Here is a 25,511-nt window from a genome sequence, read left to right on the forward strand (position 1 = left end):
GCGGAACAAAATTTAAAGTAGGTACGCTTATTCATTAGGGTATTTGTGTTTTACCAATGGCAACAATTTTATCGTTATGTTGTACACATGTTGATTCTTTAAATTTTCGTTTTGTTGTAATTTTGATTTTGCGCTCAATTCGTTCGCTGTTCATAGCAGTTTGTAGATTCAGAAAAATACGGTGGTGTTTGCTGCGTGGCGCGGCTTTAAATTCGCGGCTAAAAATTTTTCTTAACGAGTATATTGGCGTCCGCCCTAATTTTTGAAACCGAATCTCTTAAATAATACGACTTCACTCGCGTTCTTCATTACCTACATTGTGTGTTTACTTCACAACGTTTGAACGAATCAAGTTTTGGTGCAACTACTGTGTTGACTTGTGCGAGTTTTGTGTTGTGACGTTTAAAATATATTGTGATTTGATTTGTTATTATTAGCCCGTGAAGGATAAAATCCACGATGGCACTGTCAGGATGTTACAACGTGATCAAATACTTATACGTATTAATAAACATCATATTTTGGGTAAGTGTATTTGCGCACTTTTATAAATTAACATTTCTTAAAATATTATATCTAAATTCTATTCTGTTATGACGAGTAGGTAACCAAGTGATTTGGCAGACTACTTGCAGTTTTCATCTCTGTTATAATCTCCAATTTTCGATCCATGTCACCGCCGAGTCCGATCATACATTATCCGCCCACGAGAGAATTATTTTCTACAATAGCTTGTGATGCTAAATGATATCCCTTTAATTCTTCAATCAAATACTTGGAACCAGATCAATAGATTTGATTATTTACGACTCTATAAACCAACAATAGCGAATATAAATAACTCTTTTGAAAACAATGTTTACGTTAGAATTTAAAATAAAATCTATTTTATAAAAAAGCTGTGCAAAAAACTTGTACTTAGGTGAAACGAGGCTGTCGTAAGATTTGGCTATGCTTATTTTCGACATGTTTTTAAATAATATACTACCAGTTCACATCTATTTTAAGCATTAAAATAATGTGTTTATTTATTAGTCATGAATATTACATTCGAGAGGAGATGTATCATAAAATATTTGGATTACGTCAACGTGTGATCCATCCATACAGAGCCAAAATGAGGAACTATGAATGAAAAATTATCTCATGAAGTTTTAATGTTCGATGTATGAACAAATGTTAGACTATAAAATTATTTTTCTTGATATTTCTACTCGCTTATACCAAAAAGCGCCGAAAAATACCATTTGTTCGCCTTCGAAGCGAAACATCTGTTAGGATAGATAAATTTATATTAAAATTTAGACAGCAGATTATTTAATCTATACTATATCATGTATATAAGATCATATCTGTGTGTTAGGATTTACAATTTAAACCCCCGCTAATCCGAATCCTGAATGCAGTCTGATCTCACTGAGCTCCATTTTCTTGGAAAATCGACCTCGAGAAACTCAAGTGATTTATGAAAATAAAATACAACGAATATTTGCATTATTTTTTGTGGTTGCGTCGCATTTTTATTCATACACATTTATATGTAATTTGGTAAGGTATCCAAAATAAAACACTTTTATTGGGTTTAATTCTACTTTTTTTTTCAAATATTATCAAACTATCTTAAATATTTACAAAGTATCCTTAATGATTATTATACACCTATATCATTAAACAGCAATTATTTTTAGTACATAAGGATACTTTGTAAATATTTAAGTCAGTTTGATAATGCCCTAACAAGACGAAACGCGTCACATATATTTTTAAAAAAAAGCAGAATTAAATCCAATAAAAGTGTTTTATTTGGATACCTTACCAAATTTCATTATGGAATTCTACTAATTATCTGCATACACAATAAATATGTATATGTAACAATTAGGTACCGGCGCTTTGATTTTTTTAAAGTTTTCTTTTTCTGAAATTACTCGGCGTGTGACGTCTTAAGTTCTCTTCCGCTTCTTCTCGGTCAGTTCGATTGCCGATTGGTCCGTTGACGGTAAGTAAACCGGAAATCTTCCACGGCTATCTTATCGTTGGTTGATTCACATGCACTAGTGACGTCGTTCAAAGTAGTTTGTTTTTATTAAAATATTTTTTTTAGTATAATTTTAAGAAACTTCGCCCTATAATTGAATGCTCTAATTTTTACCGCGCGTAAGAAAACATGTTTTGTATCCTATTTCCCGTAGGGCTGAAGTTCCTCATTATTGTTCTAGATGTTTCCAAATTAATTTCCATGTTTTTTACGTTGCGTTTTAAAACACTTAAGACCCAAATCATTCAACTTTATGCAGCCTAATGTTTATCGTTTTGTTAAACAACCACTTTATTTGTATGTCAAGTGGATTACATTACATAAGTTTTGACTTTCGACACAAAAATAAAATACACAAATAGGTACTTCAATTGAAAATACACACACCGAAACCTCTTTATACGTATACGGTGGCTACATTAAAAAAAAACCTACAAACGTGTATACAAGAAGCCCTCAGTATCAAAGATGGCCTAACTATTCCACACATATTTTTGAGAAAATTTCGAAAATCCGTAATAGCACTATTTAATTTAAATATTTACAAAAATATATATGTGTTTTTTTTTGGTGCCATTAACACTTTGAACGATTAACCCAAAGGTTAACATTGAATCGGGTTGTGGTCCGGTGGCTAATGTTGCGGACTCACGGGCCGGAGGTCCAAAGTTCAAACCCCACTCTACCCCAACTTGATTTCCATTTTCTAATAGTGAGTTATTTACAACTCGTTGAAAACGGCCACCAAAATTGAAATATTAGGGTAAATTATAAGAACGCTAATATTTATTTATTAAAAAAAAAACGTAACAAGAAACGCTATTTTATCAAGTATTAAATATGCAGTTGGCCATCTTTAATATTGAGGGTCTTATATATTGTAATGTTTACCTACGTAAATACGTACGTATACGTACAACTTAATTTGATTTGATTTGATTTGATATTTACATTAAATCAAAATTACATTTGATTTGATGAAAAGGAACAAAAAAATACAACGTCTATTCTCTAATTCTGAATAGTTTGTTATTTATTATGGAGTGCTAAATAAATCTAGACTATTGAAATTCTTGTTAAATAATTATTTTGTAAATTCTCCAATTGTCGGACTACGCTGGTCGGACTAAGAGTTGATATGATTCGTTTTCCATTGTCTGGTTTTAGAGTAAAAATTCTTACAACGATAAAATATAAATAAATAAGATAATAAGATATAAATACCCTAAAAAAAAATTATAACACATTTGTCAGAAGTCGGCTTGAACATGCAACTTTAATCTGGTCCCCATACTATGAAAATCTCAAATAAAAATAGAAACAGTCTAAAATAAACTAATTAAATGTCTAGCATACAGAAATAATTACCAATTTAATAATTATAATGAAGCGAGAGTACATTTTAAGATAAACTCTTTGGATAATAGACGACAGATTGCTGACTTAATGTTTCTATTTAAGCTTTTAAATGGTATTACTGACTGCCCCAATTTACTAAGTTTAATTAATTTCCATGTACCTCTTAAACGTACCCGCCACACCAGATTATTTAACTGCACCGATGTAAACACTAATGCAGCAAAAAATTCGTGCATTTATAGAATATGCAACTTGTATTATAATATTATTGGAGCCAATGCGAGTGATATCTTCAATTTGAATAATAATAAATTCAAAAGGGAAATCAGCGACAGCATGCAGGCAAATACAATATTATTTTTTCATTTTATTTTTAATTTACAATGGTAAATATGTACAAATATTTTATTTATGGTTTTCCAAATTCTATTCTTGTGTAATATAAATTTATTTTTGACACATTTCATATATTGATAATTATAAGTTTGAGACCATTTTTAGTCTAGTTTTAAGTATATATTATATTATAACTTAAAAAAAAAAAAAAAAAACAAATTATTTGAATGCTGTAAAAATCACGCTGACTTTCTATTTTGCTTACCTACACTTTAATAATACCCGCTGTAAAGTTAACTTTTCCCTTAAAACTGTTATAATTTTTTTAACACATTTAATTATGTACCTACCTACTTTTATGCATTGTTTTATCTTTATATCTATAAAGTATAATGTCGTGCGATCCTTTTTATTTTATTTTTAATTGTTGTTTATTACCTACATAATATAAACTTGTACTATAAAACTCTTTAATTTTAATTTCATACCTGTCACATGAAAGCCCTCCGGACGCATAGAATTATAATAGTCCAGAAACCGCGAACGCGCATCTCACTGAAGCCGACTAAACTACTTATAAATGAATAGTTTCACGTTTTGGCCATTAGGTACTCTGTAGACGTTGGCGTCGGTTAGTACGCAACTGTCGATTTAAATTCAATTACGCTGTGTTGTGTCGTTTGTAAGTGTCAAAATACTGCTGAGATTAAAGGGGAATACGGTAGGATCACATTTCATGTGTAAGAAGCGAATTCACAAAGAATATTATTTAATAATTAGATTATTTTACCATCTGTCGGATTGTTAAATAAAACTAGGTGGACATTTTGTTAGGATTGCCAGGGTAATCGAATTTTTTACCCGGGTTTCTAGTAATTATTCTTAGTATAATATTAAACGGCATTGATTTACTGAATTACCAAACGATTGTTTTTACGTTTGCCTTAAAAAAGTACCGGTTTTTTTATAGTCCAGTCTGTAAAATATTTTTTGTGGTAAAATATAACGTCACACGAAATTTTATTATATTTGTGTATATTGTTCACGGTCTGGCAACTTTACGCGGGTAGAGGGGGTACTTTTGTAGTCAATTTATAAGCGCGAAAGTGTGTTTGTTTTTGTTTCCTTCACGTCTCAACGGAGTGACCGATTGTCATATTTTTTTGCATAGGGATAGCCGGAAAGGTGAGAAGGAAAATAGGATACTTATTTTTCATCCCGAATTTTAAAAAGAACTATGAAAAATAAATATGATACATTAATTAAAAATGAGTAGCCGATAAATTGGGACGTAAAAAATAATCAATTTGAAATTTATTCTTGAAATTATATATATTTATTATTGGACAATTATTGTCTTGCTTTATCTATGGTTATTTGGTTTGTTTTTCGTTTTGGTTTTGTAGTAGGATTTTGGATTTGTTCTTTCAAATTCTTATTGATAAACACAAACTCTTATTGATAAACGACACAACTAATTTCCCCATGACTTGGTGATGTTAGCTTTTATATTATATGATTTTTTTTCATTAAAAATAAATATTTGCGCACCCAAATACTTCATTTTCAGGGCCATTTTCAACGAGCAAAAAAGTTGTCAGAAAGGAAAAATATATATACATACATGTTTTAAGGGATCAGAAAAAGAACAATGATGGTAGAATGTTTGTTAGTTTTAATGTTAGGAATATAGAAAAATTCAGACATTCTAATCCGAAACCGGCAGCGTGCATGATCACTGTTTTTGGGAAGACGAACAAAACCAGAAGCAAACAGACTATTTATTTTAGTTCAATGTGCAACTTGTGTGTGGTATAACTGGTAGCGAAAAGACTATAAATTTAAATTAAAAGTAAAATTTATTGCAGCAAAGAGGGAAAACATTATTGAGAAGGGAATATGGAAGTCTAGGCATTTACGGGGCTTATGACCTGTCATTTTTTAATTTTTTAATTTGTTTACTTTTCCATACATATATTAATTTACTAGCGAAAAGACTATAAATTAAATTTAAAATTTATTACAACAAAGAGGGAAAACATTATTGAGAAGGGAATATGGAAGTCTAGGCATTTACGGGGCCTTATGACCTGTCATTTTTTAATTTTTTAATTTGTTTACTTTTCCATACATATATTAATTTACTAGCGAAAAGACTATAAATTATAATTTAAATTTAAATTTATTGTAACAAAGAGGGAAAACATTATTGAGAAGGGAATATGGAAGTCTGGGCATTTACGGGGCTTATGACCTGTCATTTTTTAATTTGTTTACTTTTCCATACATATATTAATTTACATAGAAATATAATTACAAAAATCCACTTTAGAAAAATACATCTCAAAATTAAGCCATAACACGAATTGGGAAAAATGCCCACAAAGACTACAGCGTCTGAGCGTGGGCCATTCCTTTTTTAATTATTAAAAACTTTATAGCACATATATGGTATGACATAACCATGAAAAGAAAGAAAAGAAAAATAAAAGAAAAGAAAAATAAAAGAATAACCAAATTAACATATGCTGATATTACGAAAATATGATGTATTTGCAGTATGCATTTATTTTTAATTTTAATTAATTTTTAATTTTTTAAAAAAAGAATGTGTCTATCTGTTCTTTCCATGCTAATCCAAAACCTCAAACCTACTTCAAACTGTACCAGTGATTTAATGTTTTGTAGTTCCTTGGTTAAAAGATTGAAGGATCTTGGGCCAACATGTAAGGAGTTCCTCTGTGCGAACTTAGTTCTGCATCCTGGAACTGACTGGTTTAAGTGGCCACTTTACACACTGTGTAACATTCACAATTCTGCCATTATTGAACATCCACATTTCCTCAACTCTTCCATCTGTTGACGTTTGTGAAGTAAAGGAGCTGAAACCTTTATTATGTGGGTGAGATTCATCCGGCTGAGCTAAATCACCTACTAGGCAACTGATAAATATGAATAACTCCCCAGGGAGGAAATCCAGCCAGTCTGCAAGCATTTGGACATACTCAAACATTGTTGTGTAAACTTTAAGTTGAATGTGCACCTCGAACTCAAAAGAAATAGTCATTTGGCTACTGGTTTTGTTGGTCTTCCCATAAATAGTGATCATGCACAGTGGCGGTTTTGCATTCAACCCCCTCAGTTGGTCTGGAGGGGACTAGGGTAAATAAAATAAAGTAATCGAATGGCATGTATGACAAGATGCATGAATTTAGAAGAAGTTGGGAATGGATATATAGTGGCGTTCCATCTTCTCTGCCCACCCCTATGGAGAAATGGCGTGATGGTACTAGTAACGACCATATTATAGGTAAGGCGACTGGCTGTGTACATAATATTATACATCACCTACTTTCACTATACATTATACGCAACAGACGAGTTTTATTGCCTCGTGTGTCACATGGGGTGGAATGTTCTGGAACATTTGGTGTGGTTACCGGTTGCCATGGCAACATGTGCATCCAAAACTCTAACACGTGGACGGGAATAGAACCCCAGTCCCCATAACCTACGTGTGACGCACACAGGCGCACAGCGCACATGCGGGCTCGGCCGAGCAGGGCTGGTCAACATAGAGCGGCTCCGAGGATTTAAAGCACCCCCTTTCAACCTTTTCATGAATTGCGACACGTTTTTGTAATTAACAAACAATTAGCAAAATGTTTTTATCATTATCATCATTCCATTTCCGCACTTAATGGTGCATAGGGAACTGCATTGTATACAGCTCATCTTGATCATTTTTGTTACATAAAGGTGAGATGATCAGTTTCACGTGCCAATCCAGGGACCAGTGGCGGCTGAAGGGGTTGAAAATGGAGGGGGTTCATTCTTTTTACTAAATAGGTACACACGAATTTTCGGCCAGTATCCAACCTGCCAATAATATCCAAAATTCTATAAAAAATCATAGCTAAACTGATTTCAGTTCATATAAATGATTACAGCTTGCTTTCTAACTTTCAATCAGCTTATAGAAAATTCCACTCAACTGAAACGGGACTGTTAAAGATTCTATCGGATATAACTCTAGCAAATAAGTCTGGAAAATTAACGATACTTGCTCTCCTGGACATGAGTGCTGCATTTGACACAATTGACCATAGTTTTCTTATTGAAAGATTAGAAGTCACTTTTGGAATTTCTGGGCTCACTAAGGCATGGATCCAATCTTATCTTTCGGAGCGAACGCAATCAGTTCAAGTTGCGGGTAAAAAGTCTTCAAATTTAATTTTAATCCCTTCTTTAAATCTGGCGTCCCACAAGGTTCCGTGCTTGGTCCAATGCTCTTCACACTGTTCATTAACGATGTATCCAAAATTATTCTCTCATTCGGATTACTTTCTCACTGTTATGCGGATGACCAACAAATCTATTTTTACTGCTCTCCTCAAGATATAAACAATTTTAAAAAATCGTGTGTCTCAATGCATCCAAATCGTCAACAACTGGATGTCATCAAACATACTCAAACTCAATCCATCTAAAACTGAGCTTCTATTGACAGCGACAAAAAAGCGACAACACCTTTTAGACCAATTTCCAATTTCAATCACAGGTTGTGATCTTACCCCTAGTACAAATGTTAAACTACTGGGTGTTCATTTAGATTCAGATCTTTCTCTTCATTCTCAGGTCAATAAAACGGTAAGTGCTGGTTTCTTCCATCTCCGACAGATCAAATCCGTGCGGAGAAATATTCCAATAGATGCAACTAAAGCTCTTGTAAATGCTTATGTCGTTTCGCGTCTAGATTATTGTAATGGAATATACGCAAATCTCCCAAAATATAAATTTATTTATATTTTAAAATATCAGTTTTCAATGCAGCAGCAAGGCTTATTACGGGAGTAAAAAAATATTCTCACATATCACAACATCTTCGAGATTTGCACTGGTTAAAAAGCCCATAGAGAATAAAATACAAGCTGTGCTGGACAGTATTCAAATCCCTTCATGAAATGGCTCTAAAATACCTATCGGACCTTTGTATTAGGGAAAATACGTGTCAAAGAAAATCTACTCTTAGGTCAGCATTTGATTCAGGAAGAGGAAAACTTGTCGAAATCCGGCGCTCCCCAAACACAAAATTTGAGATCGTGCTTTTGCCGCCGCCGGCCCCTCTGCCTGGAACCAATTGCCTTCAAACTTACGAATCATCGACAGTCCCAGTCAGTTCAGATCCTAACTAAAATCCCACTTCTTTATACTATCATACCCTCAATTTAAATCTGGAAATATAATATATCACTTAATTTTAGTTAAGTATAATGTATGTTTAGATATACAATTGTAAAGCGCCCTTGAGGTGATTTTTTACAAAAATGGCGCTATATAAATCAGACAAATATTATTATTATTATTATGGTATTCCACAATAATTCTTACACATTTTTTTTGTAAAAATATATGAATATTGATTTTTCCAATATGGTACAAAAATTTACAAAATACCTAACATAGCGAGTGCACTTTATCTTGGCTCATAGAGTTTCTTAAAAAGGTATTAATTCGTTTTAGCGTCGAAAATCATATTTCACTCTCAACTGTCGCCATCGTTATTCCACAAATAAAAATTACTAGAACATTTAACTTTTAAAACACAAACAAATTACTACAAATGTACAGGTATTTAATTTTACTAGTCAATATGAGTTTAGTGCATACAAAACAGGACCCCAACAAATACAACACAGGACCCTAACAGAGGTAATTGGACACGTGCAAGAAACAAAATATTATAATAAATAGGTGCGAAGGTTTTCACGGTCACTGTAATCAATATGTTTCTTTTTTAGGTGATACCGTGTGTGTTGGATTTGTTCCGACGTTTCGGCTACCATTACCATGTACCAGAAGCCATCTCCAGGGTAAACTGAGTGGTCACTCAGTTTACCCTGAAGATGGGATTACAACGGGAAGTTTACATTTATCTTCAATTTTATCTGAGTAAAATTTAAATTAAGTTTTCCGTATGAAAAGCAGAATATGCATAATTTTTTTTTCTAAACATGTTTAATTATAGGTTATCGACAAATATATTTTAAATGTTCTTGCAAATATACTAATTTTCAGACAGTCGAAGATAACTCTGTTTACTTTCTCCAGGAAGGCTCGACATGCAATATTTATTTATTAGGGGGTTTACACTCAATATTTCATCCCGCTTGGCACCTAAAGCGTAAAACATCATCTAACCTTCCTGTCACAAACGGTCGAGATAATATATGTGGCTTTGTTTGTACAAATGTGGTGCCCTATGCACCGGTGCGGATAAGGGTTTGATGACGTTTGTAACGTTAACCAATAGATTAAACCATGAGAACTTTCCCGTATATTTTTCATGGTTTGAGTTTAAACGTGCACTCGTCCAAGCTGTTGACACGAGGGAGTCGGCAATAGGGAATCAGCCGTCCATTCTCTTAAGCCAAAGAGAGACGCCGCTATCCTTATGGCGCCTTGACGCCGCGGGAGCAAGATGGCTTTCCCGATTAACCATGAGATGGAAGGAGAAGGGTGATTTGTTATTCCCGCTCCGCGGTGGGTGTGAATGAAACGGAAGACGCGTCCTTCGTCACCCGGGATTATCGATTTCTTGATTCCCGCCTGATTTAAAACCCAGTTGACATTAGCAAGCTTATAAATCACACCCAAAGATGTTAACGTTTTACTGTTTCCCCTCGTTTAATTGTTACTACTACTGCTACTACCGTCACGCCATTTCTCATTAGGGGTAGGCAGAGAGGATGGCTACACGCGTCTATCCCGACGTGCGTTCTAGCCTCTTCCACATTTATTTAACACTTTATATACATATTAGTGTGGTCATATTGCCTTATTAAGGCAATTTCTTCCTACCTACCCAAACCGTTAAATTTGAGAAAATTACAAGTACATGGACACTTGGTAATTATGCAGAATCTTATAATTTAAAATAAAAATTAACCACAAGTTTGCACTATATTATGAAGAGGGGATGGGTAGGAAAGAAGAAGGAGAAAGTAACGACTCAAACATTTAGATAGTGACATTTCAATCCTGATTTAAAACATTTCAAGCGTGATGGTTTGTTTTTTTTTTTTTTTTTTACATAATCTTTTAAAAATAAGATAAGTTACAAATGTCCACTGGGATTAGCGTGTGTCCTGCGCTATCCCGCCACATTTCCCTCTCCCGGTTCTATGAATAAACTCATTACATTTTAGTACGTTTATGTAAAAAGGGAAAATCCTACAGTATGTATACCAAATGTTTAAAGTCAGTTGTACATTTCCATTTTGACTTGTGCGCAAGTTTTCCTATGCGTTATTCATTTAAATGTAAAATGTTGACAGCAGTAAAATAGAACAACGCTTCCATTGTATATGTATATTCCTGACTAAAAACACATTTTGTTTTATTATTTCCTCCTGTTCGGTAAACAGGATTTTTTCAATGTTACCCTAGTAACGGAAGCCATTACATGATTATTATTTATGACAAAGCGATGTGCTCGTATACTTAAACCATTCAAATCAGTTAGTATCTTGGTTCATTGTAATTAATTTTAAAAAAATGGATGACGGGTTTTTTCGGGACAGTTTCATCCAATGAGGAACTTCAGGCGTACGGGAAATTGGATACAAAAAATGCTTTCATACGCGCGGTAAAAATTAGAGTATTAAATTATACAGCAAGACATGGCATGACCAAATCCAACAAATACTTAAAGATGGACATGTCAAAAGTCGGAATAATCGGCGCGCGTGCATGAGAAGATGTATGAATGTAGAGGAAGCGAGATCTGTATGCAAAGATAGAGTGTTGTGGCGTTCTATCCTCTCTGCTCACCCTTACGGGGAAACGGCGTGATGGTTTGTTTGTTTGTTTGAAATTATACAGCAGTTTCTTGTAAATGTAGGAAAAAAATGTATTTATTTTTTATTTTATTTTATTTTATTTAGAAAACATACAGTCATACAAAATCAGTATTAAAAACAACAATTTTTAACATAAAAAGACCAATTAAGTTTTCATAAATTAAAAAGATATAAACATTAAATGTGACAAAAAATAAAAAATAAATAAGAATTTTAAGTGAAAAAAGGATAATTGTTGACATTTGCGTTTTCCATGGAGGTAATAAATTAAAATAAATAAAAATACCGAATGTACACTCCGAGCCATCCACGCACACACATGAACGCGCATATAAAACATACACAAACATATACATTACATGCGGCACATATACATAGCATAAACCACTCAAGATGTACATTCAGCAACTATCCCAAATAATCGACCCCATGAAGAAATTTTCTGTACAAATGCAACGTGCAGTTAAAAATGTCTACATCAATACTGAGTCCGTTATAATTTCTACAGGTACGTCTAATGAATGAATTCGAGGTACAATTGTTTTTACAAGTTGGTACATAAAAAAGGGAATTTAATCTAGTATGTATATTAATAAGACGAGAAAGGGGTGACCTGATAGAGACATACAAGATACTCAACAGTCACTATAGCTGCCCAAATTTATTTATTTATTTATTTATTGTGGATAACTTATATAGCGCCATTTTCGTAATAAAATACCTCAAGGGCGCTTTACATGGTGATTCTACTGTTAAGTTAATTTAATTGAAGCTTTAAGTTTGTAATTTGATTAAAATAATTTATTTTGTTGTCACGTGCTACGGATTTATTCAAATGATTTAGAGAACAAGTGGGTTTTAAGTTTTTTCCGAAACATCACTTCACTTTCACAGCCTCGCACCTCTGCTGGGAGAGCATTCCATGCCATAGGGCCTGCGACCGCAAATGCGCGCTCACCAAATTTAGTGCGCTGTTTGCGTAGAGGTATAATAACTTTTCCTCTCGCCGTAGACGTAGCTGATCTAAGCGTGAGACGCCTGTCAGCTAGTTCATCTGGAATGCATAGTTCCCTTAGATATTCCGGAGCCGAGTTGTGCAGTGACTTATACATAAGCCAACAGAGTTTGTATTCGACCCTCTGTGGAAAACGTAGCCAGTGTAGTTCCCGAAGTAGTGGAGTGATATGACTGAACTTAGAGATTCCGAAAATAAGTCTCGCTGCGGCATTCAATACAGATTGTAGGCGAGTCATTTTGTTCATTGGTAGACCTGCATAGATACCATTACAATAATCGACTCTAGACACTACAAACGCATTTATTAATTGACGGGCGGCATCAACCGGCAAATTTTTGCGTATGCATTTAATTTGTCTCAGCTGGTAGAAGCATGAACTTATCGTTCTACTAATTTGAGCGTCAAGAGATAGGTCAGAATTGAGTAAAACTCCCAGTAGTTTAACGGTGGGTAAAACGGCACTCCCTACATTGGGTAGAGCCGTATCCTGGATCAAATTCTGTCGTCTGGCTGAAGCCACCCACAGTTGTTCAGTTTTTGATGGGTTTAATGTTAGTCTGTTTTCAGCCATCCAGTTTCCTATTTTCTTGATGCATCCATCAATTAAATTGACAAGCACACTTCTCTCGCCTGGTTTGCAATAAAAATAAATCTGCGTATCATCTGCATAGCAGTGCGACCACAATCCACATTCTTTGATAATGTTCTCTATATCTTTAGTGTAAAGGAGATAGAGAAGTGGTCCGAGTACTGACCCTTGAGGCACTCCTGTAGACACCCGAAAGTTGGTTGAGCTTTTACCCTGGAACACGACTGCATATTCTCTTTTATTAAGATATGAACTGAACCACATATGTGCCTGATCACGGATACCATAAGTTTTCTCCAGACGTTCAAGCAAAATATTATGGTCTACAGTATCAAATGCAGCACTCATGTCCAGAAGAGCCATCAACACCAGATTACCAGAGTCCACCGACGTTATAATGTCAGACAGTACTCTTATCACTCCCGTCTCCGTGGAATGAAAACGTCGGTATGCCGATTGCCTTACCGAAAATAAAGAATTCCGCTCGATATAGTTAACGAGCCTGTGAGAAACTATTTTTTCTAGTATTTTTGATACGATGGGAAGATTTGAAATAGGGCGAAAACTGGAAAGATCTTCCACATCTAGTTGGGAATTTTTTAAAAGTGGAGTTACATTTGCTTTTTTTATGGCTCTCGGAACAATGCTGCGCTCCATGGATGTATTAAATAAATCTGTTAAAAATGGAGCTAATACGTTAATGCATTTTTTCAAAAGCCATGTTGGCATCGGATCTAATATACATTGTCTAATATACAAATTTGGCAGCAATATTCCATGTTCGAGCTTAAACAAGATGCTCGTCTTCGAGGCCACAGTCTCAGGCAGGAGAAAACGAGATTCAATCTAAATCCACGGAAGCATTTCGCGAGCAATAGGCTTGTGATGGTTGGAATAAGCCCCACAAGAGCTGATCTCAATGCGTAGTTTCAATGGGTTCAAAAATGGACTAGATTTGTCTCGGAAAAGTTAAAGTTCGCCAACATCCAGCTTTCATTAAAATAGAATTAATATATCAGCTTTAAGCTCCTCGCTTAAACTTAATAAAATAATAATAATTAAAACAAACTAATTTGAAAGACGTCACTAATATGAATATACCAATGATAAGAGAGTTGTGGAAGATTTCCGGTACGCTTGCCGTCAATGGACCAATGGCAGAACTGATCGAGAATAAGCTGAAAAGAACCTCTAACGTCACACGCGGAGATATTTTAGGAACGCAAAACATTAAAAAATCATAGCGCTGATAATATGATACACGAAAATTGTAAAAAAAAATTGACTTAGTTTAATAGTCTTTTTATTTAAAAAAATATTTATTTATCCTCACGGAAAAATATATTTTTTACATCTTTTGAAAAGTTTTGTCTGTTAGTTTATTGTATAATTTTAGTCCTTGGTTTATTAGCCTCGACTGTCCTTGTCTATGTTTACTACATTTTTTTTCAAGTTTTAGTTCTTCGTCTTCAATTACATCAGTGGCTAATTTATGGATAAATTTTAATGATTCTAGTTGAAAAAGTTCAGTTTTATTTAATGGCTTAGTTTGTTTAAAGAGTTATTTAGTTGTTGTAAGATAGGGGGAGGTCATATATTAATAAATAAAAAACCACTGAACTTCCTCATTGGCGTACGTGCTGATGTATATATGTACAGGAAGCGAGGTTTGTATGCGAAGACAGAGTGATGTGACGTTCTACCCTCTCTGCCTGCGACGCGATGGTTTTTTGTTATATATAGGTACGTGTAGGTACTATAGTCCTTAAACTTTAACATGATTAGAATGACAGTTGTCAGAAAAACTGACGACATAACTTTGTAGTAACGTCTAAGGAGTGATTTAAATTGACATACGAAAAATCTGGAAAATCTGGAAAAATTTGGAATGTTTATTTATTTTTTAATACAATGCTTGATTTATAAATAAACATAAATATATCAAATCACCTTTAAAACTAAAATAAACCTAATTATTAACGACGTTCTTACAAAGTTACATCATTTTGCAAAAACGTTATAGATGGACAAATTGATCAATGTAATTTGATCGAATTAAAACATAATTCGTTTGATAATGTTCACGAAAAAAGTAAAAATATCTTGCTTTTTGGTGAATAATTATATTCAACGCACTATAATAGGCTTGTTTTTGCGTTTTTATATCAATTTTCGGAAACAGAGTTACATGTTTGCATGAAAAAACTGATAAAATCGATTTGATCGGTACATAATCAGTGATCAGTAATTTCCCATCACTATTGACATGAGCTGTCATTTTAATCAAGCTAAATTTTAAGGACTATTGGTACTTATTTCTTGAAACAGGTAATAAATACACCCAAGTGTATCAATTTTACCTTTAATTTTCATTCCATGGTACAAAATTTATTCAGTTCATTCGTTCTCACGTTTTGCTTATTCGCCATTCTCGTCTCGTCAAGCCTGACATGTCAATAGTCAATACGGAGTCGGCGGCGATGTTTGACAGGGGCCAGAAATAATTTGATAACGTGACTTCCTGAATGTGACCCTTGTGAAACTCCTCCAGGTGTCTGACTAGAAAGAACCCTTTCAATACTTACTTTCCCACGGGAATACTCGCACGTCCCTCGTTCATATTTAGGAAGTTGAAAAAATGTCGGAAAGGAAAAATAATTTCCGTCGTTGACGACTCAAACTGGTCGGAAATCAATGTGGATTATCGTCTGCGAATGTTTGAAATACTCTGGGACAGCGGTGGCCAACCGGTCGATCGCGACAAAGCTAATAAATAAGGATGTTCTGTGGTTTAAAAAAAAATATATTTGTTAATAAACTCTTAAACTAACCAAATTAAACAATATTTTTATTTTATATGTACCGTATTATCAGCGCTATGATTTTTTTTTAAAGTTTTGAATTTATTTTATTTATTTAACCCAATATATGTAATATAAATACATCATTTACAAAAAAAGTTTATGTAATAGGTACATTCAAGTATCACATACGCATGAAACGCATATATTTTTTTTTTCATTTTTTAAAATATCACTAAAACTCTAAACTTCATTGTCAAATAAAAAATAAATATCTAAATTAGGGCTAGATTTCTTACTGTCCATGCACTCTGTAACTGCAAGACGTGTAATCTAGCTCCTATATATCATAACTGGAGACGAAAAACAAGAATCCTAACCGTCCATGCGCTCTGTAGCTGCAAGACGTGCTGGGATATTGATTTATTGTACAGCGCCCTTGAGCTGATTTTCACAAAAACAGCGCTATATAAATTATCCAAATTTATATATATATAATAGGTATCACATAAGCATGAAACGCGCCAAAAAGTGAAAGGAAATTTTATAGAAAAAATAACTTTAAATGCGTATGGAGAGGGGACCAGGGTGTATATACTCCCACGCATAGTAAAAAGACTCCCGGACGAAATAAAGAATAGTGATATAATTCAAAATTAAGTAAATTGGCTTTAAAAATCTTTTTCTTAAATTCTAAGTAAAAATACTAAAAAAAAACAGGAAAACCAAACAGTGTTAAAAAAAGTGTTTGTTTATTATTTTTTTAAATATATTTCGGTATCAAAAAAGGCTTGCTAAAGCAGCAAGTAAACTTGTATTTAATTTTTTTTAACCTTTTTTTTTATTGATATATTTAAGATTTTTTATATTTTTATGTAAAAATTATTATATTGTGTTACCAAAATGTTTAAAGAGAGAAATCCCTGAAAAAAAACTGCTTTTGCAGCTTGGTGGGAATTAAAAAATGGTTCAAAAGAATGCTTATGTAAAAAAATTAAATATAAAAAAATAACATTTCCTTTTTATTTATGGACCTAGCCACTCCACTGGCCCACAGGCACGTTCCGGAGTGTCAGTGTATTATTTATTTCATACATAATAGTACTTACTTTCACATCAATTGTCAAGTCACATAAAAAAATTATAGGTGCAAAAATTTAAAAATATCTAAAAAAATATTTAAAAACATTCCTACATGAATAAAATGAGAAAGGACTTAAAAATTAAATATTTTTTTTATTCTGATGTACGAAACAGATTCCTCAGCTTCCTTAAACATTGTTTTTCATTATGCGTATCTGTGTATCCATACTTAAAAAGTTTTATAGCTTAGGGGCCTGAAAATTATAGTGTCTTTGTCCGTAATTTGTTTTTGTCTTTGGAGGCAGAAGTATTGTTTTTTGTCTTTGCCTAGTGTCGTAAATTTGTTGTCCGCCATTATGTATGTCAGTCTTTTGATGAAAGTGTCTTTAAATTTCTGAAATTACTCCGCGTGTGACGTCTGAAGCTCTCTTCCGCTTCTTCCCGGTCAGTTCTGCCGATTGGCCCATTGACGGTAACTAAACCGGAAATATTTCACAACTCTCTTATCATTGGTCGATTCGCATGAACTAGTGACGTCTTTCAAAGAAGTTCGTCTTTAAGATATTGAAAGGAGGGCAAGTGCCGGGAACATGGTGAACGGTGCACTGAAATCTACTTTGGCAAACAAATGTTTATCGCAGGAGGCTAAACTAGCAGTTCACAACAGAGTTCTAGTGCCAACTCTAATGTATGGGAGCGAAGTATGGAATTGGAAAAATGATGATGAAAGTAGGTTGAATGCTGTTGAAATGCGATCCCTCAGGCGAATGTGCGGTAAAACGATGTATGATAGGTGCACAAATGTCGAGATCCGTGAAGTGTGTAAGGCTGAGACATGCACTATCGACATAATCAAGAAAGGGGTGCTGCGTTGGTTTGGACATGTTGAGCGAAAGAACGGCCAAAAGGATCTACGATGCGAATGTTGATGGATGCAGAAAACGAGGAACACCTAGAAAGACATGACACGATCAAGTCCATCAAATACTTGAAGGTGGACATGTCAAAAGTAGGAATAATCGGCGTGCGAGCATGAGAAGATGTATGAATGTAGAGGAAGCCAAGTCTGTATGCCAAGATAGAGTAATATGGCGTTCTATCCTCTCTGCCTACCCCTACGGGGAAACGGCGTGATGATTTGTTTTTGTTTTCGTCTTTATTAAATTGTTTTTTCGTACATTCTCAAGCATTTTGCCGTACCTACAATGCGCTTATTTACGGTAAGTCAACCGGATATCCTTCACAGCTTTCATATCATTGGTTGGATCATATGAAACAGTGACGTCAATCGAAGTAGTGCGTTTTTATTAAAATCTTTTTTATTATTTTTTTCGTACATTTTCAAGAAGCTTTGCGACAAAATTTAAAGCTTTAATTTTTACCGCGCGTAAGAAAATCATTTTTTGTATCCAATTTTCCGTAAGGCTGCCGGTCCATCAGTAAGGTATCCATTCAATAATGAAATTAAGGACACTTACGAAACTTGCCACAAAATTGCAGAGATGCTTCATTACTACATTATGTAGTATAATTTATGTATTTGTGATAAGGGTGCAATGATATTGTCATAGAGCGGGGTTCGTACCTCGGGTGTATGGTATATACGACCATACTGTAAGCGTTTGTGGCGTCTGTGAACTTTGAAGTTGAGCGATTAACTTTTTTTAGACTTTCTCGCGTTTCTTTGAAATCATTTTCATGAATCATTGCCGCGCACGTGCGGCCGTTTGATATTCTGTTTCGACCTGAAGAGTTTCGTTTATTTTAGTATGCACAATGTGAAGCGTGCGTACATCACGTGTATGTTGTAAATGTTTATTTTCCATGGTTCTTCCATATTCATCTGGTTATTTATTTTATCCGCTATTAAAAATAATACAGAATTTCAAAACATTGTCTTGTATTATAGTACCTACAACTTTGAAATGATCTATCGTTAAAATGGCGTCAAATGAGTATATATAATAACTATCATAACGCCGTTTCTCCAGGATAGAAACGATTGAACATCTTTATTATGATTCATAATATTTTTTTTTTCTTACTTTTTTTTATTTTTTACATATTTTTGAATATGGCTTTTAGGCCGGAGCGTTCTTTAAAATTTTTCATCGATCGAAAATAAACTTTTAAAAAGACTCCGAAGAGATAGCTCCTAAAATTGGTAGATCTACCGAAAAATCTTCTTTCCATGTCTGCTTATACTTTAAGGTGGCTCTACCTTCCGTTACAAACACAAAAGTTACTAGATACTCCACCCTGATGCTGCAAAAAAAAATTAAAAAAATAAAACCTTCGGTCAAAGAGGATTGGCCTACTACTCGGTTAAAGTGTACAATCTACTTCCATTATCCATAAGGACAATTAGTAAGTTCTCACAATATAAAATTGCTATTAAGAAATGGATAGTGGAGGTGGGTCGCGCACGGATCGATTAGTGGATCAAGCCAAATAGATAAAATGTGTGTACTGTGTATGAAATTTGTTCTATTGGTCTGTATAAATTGGTTATGTTTTTTATGATTATTTTAGTTTTTTATTGTTTATTATGTTTATGATAATTACGTTTTTTTTACGTTATTATAATGTTAACTTTGTTAAATAGCTAATCTTAGGCATGTTTCACATTTTGTAAAATGTTTCCCTGGGCACGGGACACTTCAGAGAGGGAACATTATTCTGTATAAAAAAATGAATACAAACAATGTAAAAGTATAAATAAATCAAAAACTACCTACCCAAAGTATAATAATTCATGGGTAGGTACCTATACCGATCCAAACAACTTTTTCGTGACGTCATGTTGTGTTCTATTTTTAAATTGTGGTTTTTCTGTAAAATAAAATAAGAAATGTCAACCATGGCGCCTTTTCCGTGACGTCACATCCGTACTTATGTGCAAATTGGCAATTTGTAAAGTTGCTCGTAGGAGCGCAATCTTGGTCAACTTGTGACACGTTTTCCGCGATAAACAGGGATCCCAAAAGTTTTGTTACCAAACTTAATAAAAAACCTCGTCATATCAATTTCAATAGTTCTTCTGTCTTTGAATGGCGGTTAACTCAGAACTTAGAGCAACATCTTTTGACGATTAATTGATGAAAGTGTATTTACTCCATGCATATCACTTTTGAGACACGCTGAAATATAACATTAATTACGTTTTAAAATGCCATTATAATTGCATTTAATATCGACAATGTTTTGAGTATATCCGAATGTTTATAGACCGGCTAGATGTCCTCCCTAGGAATTAATTTAAAAGAATAATCATGGTTTATTAACAAAAAAATACAATTTCTTTATCTAATACATATGACTAGCCTGCCTAACTAGGTACAATCTGTTTTTTTTTTTTGAAAAAAAAAGAAATATTTGCGTTCTTATGATTTACCCAAATATTTAATTTTGAGGGCCATTCTCAACGAGTTGTAAATAACTCACTATTAGAAAATGGAATCAAGTTGGGGTAGAGTGGGATTCGAACGACGGACCTTTCGTCCGTGAGTCCGAGAAACTAGCCACGGGGCCACAGCCCGATAAAAAATTTTAATGCAGACATTTTAACAATATTTTGAGTTTGTCCAAATTTTGTAGACAAGGACTGGATTCAACTCCCCGGGGAGCTGTTTATTTTAACATATTACAACAGAGATGAAGAACATTTCAGAGAAGTCTAGGCATCTACAGGGCTTATGACCTGTCAATTAGATTCAATTAGATGAATCTCACCCGCATAAATAAATGTTTCAGTTCTTTAACTTCACAAACATGTTACGCACTGTGTAAAGTGGCCACTTAAACCAGCCATTGACAGGTCATAAGCCCTGTAGATGCCTAGACTTCTATATTACCTTCTCTTAAATGTTCTTCATCTCTGTTGTAATATGTTAACAGACATTTTAATGCAAAAATAAACAATAACATGATAACCTATTATTTATTATACAGTTATAGAATTGTTAATTATACCATTTATTATTTAATAATATTTTGAGTAAGTTTTCCGAATTTTCTCTACCTAAATCTAGTAACCATTTAAAAAAAATATTTCATTGAATCCCAGTCATGGTTTTGCAATGATCAGGTCATATATGAAATATTTTGTGGCCCAGAAACCTGCAATTTCTTTTCCCGAATTCGTTTTTGTGGTAGACCCCATGACCCATCCTCTAGTTTGACTTCTGGTAGTGTGGGAGTGTTCCTTTTGGGATTTGGTAGAATAATTTGCTTTCACAAACACTATTATTCTATAAATATATAATTGCCTCATATCTAAGATCTCAAATTGCTGAAACAACTCGACGCTGGGGTACCTGAAGGGCTTAATAGATTTAGATCTATTTTTTTTGCAACAGAGAGGGAGAACGTTTTTGAGAAGGAATACGGATGTCTAGGCATTAACAGTGCTTATGACCAGCCATTTGCCGGTTTAAGTGGCCACTTTACACACCGTGTAATATTCACCATTCTATGTTTATTTATTTATACTTATGTTTAAACATCCACATTCCCTCAACTCTTCCATCTGTTGACTTCGGTGAACAAATGGAAGAGTTTTATAGTTTCGAATAAAGAAAATACATGTTTCAGCTCTTTTACTTTACAAAAGTCAACAGATAGAAGAGTTGATGAAATGTGGATTTTTAAACATAGACCGAATGGCGAATGTTCCACAATGTGTAAAGTGGCTACTTAAACAAGCCAATAACAGTCCATAAACCCTGTAAATGCCTAGACGTCCATATTCAGATAAATATTTTTTGTATCAAAATCCAGCATATTTATATTAATTTTACTTTCCAAATCCGCCGTGAAAATGTCCATTTGAAGATTACAAAGAACAAAGAGACCAAAAAGCTCATTTCACACGTATCGTCCAAATCCACACGGCACGATAAAATTACGATGGATTGATCTTTGAATTATTTCAAATTTATCCAGCGGCTATTCTCAGGTAAAAATTCTGCGAAAGGAAATCGAGGAAAGATTAGTCGGCCTCATCATGGACTGGTTATTATTGCCTTTGCTTGTTATTAAATAAATATAATTCTAAAAATACATAATACAGTAGATATCGAACCACCCTATGTTACTTTATCGTGCTTGTGTATCCAAAAAAAGGAAATCCAATGTAAATTTGGCCTTCAGCTCTTAATCTGGAAAATGCATATTTCTGGATCTAGCTCTCGATAAAGTGGACGCACATAATACATTGATGTATTATATAATACAATAAGGACTAAGGACATCGCGGAGAGACAATAGCGCCACTTCCTGTCACGCGTCCGCGTCCTGTCAGCGCTTTGTATCCATGTCTTCGATCACAGAAGGACGATAAGAAATTTATAGAGTTTTGTCGATATGGTGTTGTCAACACGAAAAATCTAGTCACGTCAAATGTCGATATGGGTATTTTTGTTTTGTATGTTGGCTGGTGTGATGACAACAGCGGTAGTAAATTCAAATATTTATATTTTAATCATAACACAAACGGAAATGGTCGCGACACTGGTTTCCGGGTAGGGGTCTAAGGTTTAACCCTACTCCATTTTGACCAAACTTGATTCCATATTTTTTCTAGTAATTTACGCTCGTAATGGCTTCAGAATGTAAATATTTTAGTTATGGCTGTAGTCGGGTAAAACGCACGCAAAATGAGGAATTCATACGATTTTGACATTTTAAAACGAAAGTTTTTTTTAAATCGCGCAATAATAAAAAATCATAAATTAGATACAAACAATTTTTTTTAAAGGTATTTCTATTAAAAAATATACTTAAAAGTAAAATATAATTACTTTAAGACTGGCAGGTTACGCCATTTCAAATTTTTCCATCTTTACCATTATCTTTATCATCTTATTTTTACCATCTACCATTATTAACTAAAAAAAAAAGATTTCGAGTTATTTCCCTATAGAACTAGGGTGTCGAAATTAACACATTTAACTTTTTTTTTTTAATTTACCTGCTCTGGAGAATCGGAGGACAATAACAGACTTAATATTTTCATATAAAATCATTAATTATTAATTCGATTGTTGCGAACTCCTGGATTCAATAAATACTAAAATACCAACACGTAGAATATACAAAATACAATATTATTGTCACCCTCCTCAAACCAACTATCTTTGTCACTCACGTATACCGCGTATACACAGACTAGGAAATGAATGTATCTTTCATATCGACATCTTTAACTCCAGTCTCTGTGAATTCAAACCATCTCTTTATAAATATTTTATGGTGTTCATAGTAACGATTAACGATTATTTGCAAAAGCAACTTATGCTAATGATCTGCCGTTAACTTATTTTATGTTCACAGTATACCGACTTTTTTATATCTTTTGTATGCTGACATACATATATGTATATAGGTTTTTCTTGTTATTTTTTTTCTTTTTTTTATATATCCATGTTTTAATATTGTTTTCTATTTTTGTATAACTGAACTCATTATCGAACAAGTAGAAGAATTTGTGTATCTGGGAAGCATGTTATCAAGAGATGGAAGAGTAGAAAAATATGTTTAAAGGAGAGTGAATGCGGGCAACAAAATGAATGGAGCACTAAGCACGGTAATTGCTAATAAAAATATGTCAATCGAAGCTAAATTGGCAGTGCACAATGGAGTTTTAGTCCCAACACTTATGTATGGAAGTGAAACGTGGAACTGGCAGAGGAAGGATGAAAGCCGAGTGAACGCGGTTGAAATGCGATCTCTTATACGAATGTGTGGGAAATCAATGTAGGACAGGCTTACGAATGATGAAATCAGGCAAGAGTGTAAATCTTAGTTAAGTATAATTGATAAGATAAGAAAGGGTCTCTGAGATGGTTTGGTCACGTAGAATGAATGGACGACGAAATAATGGTAAAACAAGTATATATGGCGAAAATGAACGGTAACGTGAGACGAGGACGACCAAGGAAGACGTGGCATGATCAGATAAACCAAAATTTAAATTCTGGTCATGTCAAAAGCAGACAACCGAAGGGCATGTATGACAAGATGTATGCATGTGGAAGAATTTAGGAATGTATGCCAGGATAGACGTGTGTGGCGGTCCATTCTCTCTGCCCACCCCTACGGAGAAATGGCGTGATGGTATTAATAGTAGTTTTATATTATAAAAGGCACCTGTGCCGTATAATCAATAAATAAAATAAACTTTTTCTTTATCTAAAAACATCGATAAAAGTCTATTCGTCTTATCGTAATACGGGCTCTGCTCTAGTGTGCACCAGGCACCACTTTGCTCAAGATTCGATAGCAGGGCGTGTACTCACGTGCCCGCCCATAACACTCGATGTTCCACAAAACCTCTCTAACACGGAGACGTATTTTCCTACAACTATATAATGTATGATAGGTGTACCGTAAGGATTTCACTTGGGCCACTTCTTTTTGGTAATGTACATAAATGTATATTATGGACAACTACAGTAGCACATTTGACATTTGTCGGTTTAAGCTTCATAGTGAGGTGACCTGCTTAAAAACATCGATTAAAGTAAATGAATCGATTCGGACTTTAAACATAATATATGTGAATTGAATTCAGTAACTATGAAAAAGTACTTATAGGTACTGTAATTTTATTTTAAAAATCGTAAGTCGAATCCCCGTCCCGTTATTATTTTCTATCGTAAATTTAAAGAACAAAATAAGATAAGTACCTACATAATTTAACAAAATTATCAACATTCGATTTTTCTATGTAACATGATTAGAATGACAGTTGTCAGAAAAAGTGACGACATAACTTTGTAGTAACGTCAAAGGAGTTATTTATATTGACACACGCAAAATCATCTGTATCTGGCGTGTTAATTTATTTTTTTAATACAATGCTTGAAACATAAATCAACATTAATATATAAAATCAGCTTTAAAACTACAATAAACCTAATTATTAACGACGTTCTTACAAGGTTACATTATTTTGCAAAAACATTAGAGATGGGACAAATTGATCGAATAAAAAAATAATTCATTTGATGTTGTTCATGAAAAAAGTATAAATGTCTCATTTTTTGGTGAATAATTGTGTTAAACACACTATAATAGGCTTGTTTTTGTGTTTTTTATATTAATTTTCGGAAACAGAGTTTCATCATTGCATGAAATAACTGATAAAATCGATTTGATCAGTGATCAGTAATTTCCCATCACTAATGAAATTAGTTTGACAGCTGTCATTCTAATAAAGCTATATTGTAAGGACTATCGTGTTTAAAAAGAAAAAGGGTTCACTAATGCAACATTGTAACGACGGCGACGTTGAGAACAGAAAAACTTTATTATGTTTAGAATGGTTTATTACTGAAAGTAAATCGTAAAATTACCCTCTTTTATAATTATTACAATAAATATGTAATCGTAATTGAAAAAAGGTGTAATTGTGCAGTTCTAA

At 33.7% G+C, this 25,511-nt stretch overlaps 1 protein-coding gene across 1 annotated transcript in view; it reads left to right on the forward strand.

Moving 5' to 3' along the window:
- Positions 1 to 145: 145 nt before the first annotated feature.
- Positions 146 to 25,511, forward strand: part of LOC148285113 (CD9 antigen-like) — a 66,644-nt gene continuing 41,278 nt past the window's right edge. Inside the window, exon 1 of the mRNA XM_088230261.1 lies at positions 146 to 525. Within this exon, the coding sequence (XP_088086387.1) occupies positions 460 to 525 (66 nt within the window). The 5' untranslated portion in view covers positions 146 to 459. The remainder of the gene's footprint in view (positions 526 to 25,511) is intronic.

Source organism: Micrasema longulum, unplaced genomic scaffold (genome assembly GCF_059751315.1).
Source record: "Micrasema longulum isolate JH-2025_06_02 unplaced genomic scaffold, ASM5975131v1 h1tg000059l, whole genome shotgun sequence".
Classification (NCBI taxonomy): domain Eukaryota; kingdom Metazoa; phylum Arthropoda; class Insecta; order Trichoptera; family Brachycentridae; genus Micrasema; species Micrasema longulum.